The 4,098-nt window shown below is 44.6% G+C and overlaps 1 protein-coding gene across 1 annotated transcript; it reads left to right on the top strand.

Annotated features, from left to right (window-relative positions):
- Positions 1 to 288: 288 nt before the first annotated feature.
- On the top strand, positions 289 to 4,065 carry LOC105702842 (the record flags this gene model as incomplete). The annotated part of the gene is made up of 3 exons (XM_023433816.1): positions 289 to 382; positions 2,222 to 2,451; positions 3,757 to 4,065. Coding segments are annotated over exons 1-3 (633 nt in total), but the record flags the coding sequence as incomplete, so codon positions are not given.
- Positions 4,066 to 4,098: the final 33 nt, after the last annotated feature.

Raw genomic sequence — 4,098 nt, 5'->3', positions numbered from 1 at the left:
AGTGGCCTGGTCCCGTCACGGATCCTCCGTGAAAGGCACGAACTTCGTTTCCTTTTTTAAATCGGTTGCCAGGTGTTTTGACCTAATTAAACACCGAGGGGTAAATCTTCTTCTCCAACTCGACTGGTCCACCTTCCGGCTGATCCGAAGAGAGAGCGCCCTCGGGTGACCAGGATATTCTTCTTCGCGGATAAATAATCGACGCGCTTCTCATTTACTCATTGATTCAATATAAATTGGATGCAAGGTCATCAACAATTAATCTTTACGCAGCACTCGCGTACAACAATGGCGAACTTCGGCGGCGTCGGACTGCGCGACGTTTTCCCCACGTACTGGTCGTTTATTCAACAATATTATGGATATGCCGATTCCTTCAGCAGTGAGCCCACTTATTATTCTCCGCACAATTCTTCTCAAATTATTAACGATGTATCGGGGCTTCCGATAGTGATCGACACTTATTAATCAACACTTCTTCGTATTAACTTTTCCCCCGTATTGAGTCTGTCTGACTCGGTCCGCGGCGCTTAACGGCCCGGGGTCCAGCGGGCCACGCGGCGCGATCGGCCGGTCTCGACTGCTACTGGATGCGAATTCGTTGTGGGCGGCTCGCGGCCCCCTATTTATACCCGAGACGACCTGTCACTTTGATTGACGGGCTTAGCAACAGCTAAACGGCTGATCGCACAATTTTCACGATCGGGTCAAAGTTTACCACCTGCCCTGCTGGTTCATTTCCCCTAGGCCGGAAGTTCGGGGAGGCCCTGGTTTAACAATGGTAATCTGTAAGGGCCCCCCTTCCCTTCTCATATTTAATTTAATAACTCATAAATGCGGATAGATATTGCTATTCCGCTAACGGGGACCAATATGTCTACCCGCCGCGCTCCGAACGCACTATCTCGCTAATTGAACATGGCCGTATTTCCGGCCATTTGTTAATAACAATTTCCTTAATTTCTTTTGAATTTACTCGGCGACCAGGGCGTTCGTTTACACATGTTCCTATGTATCTAGCCTTACATTTACAGAGTCGCCGGTCCAATAGTTTAGGATTTACAGGGTCATAAATCATGACACTTGTCATCGATTTCCTGCTTAACGAATAATATCGGATTCGTTCGCGAGGACATTTTGCTCTCCTCGCGACGCTGAACAATAATCCGTAATTAGTTTTTAAATATCTCGACGCATTCGCGAGATAATCGCATCGGAATGTTTGCTGCACTCTAGAAGCTTCCGTTTGTCCTTGACGGCACGTGCCGGTCGCCCCCCTTTGGGCCCGACTGCAGCGGCACGTGCCGACCTGTCAGCGCGTGATTGATCGATTTTTATTAACTCCGTTAATAATGATCGCACGACGCTCAAATCGGTTGGGTTTTACTCGTATCGGCTTTATTAGACGTATCCGCCACTTTTGGGCGCGGTCAACAATTCACCTTATTTTATATTGACATTTATTTACCTGTATCGGTTAATATTGCCTTATTCGCGAGACCAACGGGTTCATCGCACGGCATAAAATTCGCGGGTTCGAATGCGTACGGGTTCGTCCCGCCGCGACCCTTACAATAGTCATAAAACAATTATTTTAATATTCTCGGCGCTCTTTTACCCGCCGGTTCAAGGAAATCTTTACAAGACCTAGACCTAGACATGACATGACTAGCCTAGACCTAGACGTAGACATGAAACCTAGACATGTTGCTCCCCTTTTCGTTGCAAATTCTCGTCATAATTTATATCGAGGCTTTTCATTGACAGAGGAATACTTCTTCCGGAGATTAGTTCCATGAGTTTTCTGTCGGTCTGTCCTTAATAACTTGAAGATATTAGTTTAAATAATTGGAGTTTAAAAAATGGAGTAAGCCTATCTAGAATTAGATTTCTGAAACACTTATGTGGTGATGAACGTCCTTAAGATGAAGTGAAACCTCCTCGAATCATAAGGGACATTCGTTCGATCAGACCATAAAAATCATGAATTGAAACGTTTTCTTGAATTTGCTCCCATCTCTATCCAACTATTCTAGAGAGACAACATATGAAGTATGCCACTCCGTACAATGTTCAAATCAGAACAATTCAATCGCTAATATAAGTGTAAGCGCCGATAATGTAGCGTTGTAATTTGCTTGGAACCAGCAATGATGAAATCTCTGAAAGAACGTCTTACTAGATGGAAATTAACATTCAGTTGGGCATTTCTTTGTTGCAGGGAAAATCAACCTTGCGGGATCGTACGGATGCGAAGTTTCATCCGAAGGTCCTAGTTTTTTGACTACATACAAGGAGGCCAATATGAGTGTGGGCGTGCTTCCAAAACGGGCGCCAGTTCTGGAAGGCCTCAGACCGAATTACCAGGTCGGCGAGTACCTTGCAGCCGAGTGCACTTCTGCCCCGAGTCATCCACCAGCTAAACTCGCTTTTTTCCTCAACGATAAAGAGGTAAAGTTCTGTTGTTTAACGNTCCATCGTTCATGAAATTTGTCTCGATACTGAGGGTATCAAATTGTTAAGATCATCGTCCCAATTCGCTGAGTCCCTCATGTAGGAAATCATTTCTGCAATGACCTCCCTAAGTTAAAACGGAATTGTCCACCCTTAGCACGTGCACATCGGGTATTACCGACGTCCAACCGGTAAACATCCAATATATTTGTCCCGCATAAGACCCCTTGTTAATAACTATAGTTTTTGGACGATACAATAGTGCTATTGTGTTCAGTTTAGGCAGGACGAAGACGGTCGTTCAAGCGTCAGGCCCAGATTATTGTTTTATGAGCCCCGGACTGCACTGCAAAATTCGGCAATAGGGCTGGAAGAGGAAGGAGGCAGTTGCTTTTCGACAACGAGCATAGCTTGATGCTAGAAACATTTCGAGCATAACACCAATCATTTCAAACATCACAACGTGAATATAGAGGCTAAAGGAAGGTCCTAACACTTATAAAATTTCATTTCTTATAAAAGTGTGAAGAATACCTATGAACAAATTTTTATAAAAGTGAAATTTCATGCGTGTCAGGACCTTCGTTGAATCGGCTTCTCTATTAGCTGGAGCATCATCACTTTTCTGGTGGAACCTCCGAATCTGAATTGTTCAATCCTTAACAGGGTCCTTTAAAATCGGGTCACTTATAGGAATTAGTGGTTTCGCATGAATGGCAATATGAGGTTTTCATCGCCACACTCAGATCAGCAGCAAGATAGGAGCTAACCAATATTAATTATCAAACAGGACGCAAGGCCTAGCTAATTGGATCATTTTGCAACACAACACCATCTTGCAGCCGTCTTACTATAAACAATTTTCAGGATACAGTTTTAGCGAATTCATTTAAAGAATTGTCTTAAACTCTGTCGCAGGTGAGCAAAGCCCAGCTAAAGACTCTGTCAACCCTGGGCCTGGAAGACAAGATCGTCGCGTCGGCTCTTCTTCTCTATTTGTCTGGAGCATTATCTCTTTCGCGGTGGAACATTCGAATCTGAATTGTCATTCAATCCCTAACATCATAATTAAGAATCGAGTCACTTATAGGAATTCCTAGTTCCGCATGAATGACAATGTGAGGTTTTCATCGCCACACTTAGGTCAGCATCAAGATAGAAGATAACCAAACAGAACACACATTCCAGCTAATTGGATCATTGTGCAACACAACACCATCTTGCAGCCATCTTACTATAAACAATTTTCACGATACAGTTTTAGCGAATTCATTTAAAGAATTGATTTAAACTCTGTCGCAGGTGAGCAAAGCCCAGATAAAGGTTCTGCCAACCCTGGGCCTGGAAGACAAGATCGTCGCATCAAGTCGGCTGGGATTCTCCATTCGTCTGGAGCGTCATCACTTTCCTGGTGGGACTTTGAGTCTGATTTGTCGATCAACCCTGCCTGGAATCAGTGTCGCCAAGCCCCTAGAAACTGAAGTGACGGCCACTCTGGCAGCAAGCAATCAAAGGCTTGCCCAGGTCGGCGGGTCCAACAACCTGGGGATCCTTCTCCTGGACTCTGGCAGGCCTTGCGTTTCTTTCCGTGCACCTGATTCACGTGTAAATGTAATTCACGGACGATTGTATCATGCACACTTT

The sequence above is a fragment of the Orussus abietinus genome, unplaced genomic scaffold, assembly GCF_000612105.2.
Source record: "Orussus abietinus isolate OABI.00-Male unplaced genomic scaffold, Oabi_2.0 scaffold1459, whole genome shotgun sequence".
Lineage (NCBI taxonomy): Eukaryota > Metazoa > Arthropoda > Insecta > Hymenoptera > Orussidae > Orussus > Orussus abietinus.
The sequence above is the reverse complement of the archived record's forward strand: the minus strand, read 5'-3'. Positions and strand labels throughout refer to the sequence as shown.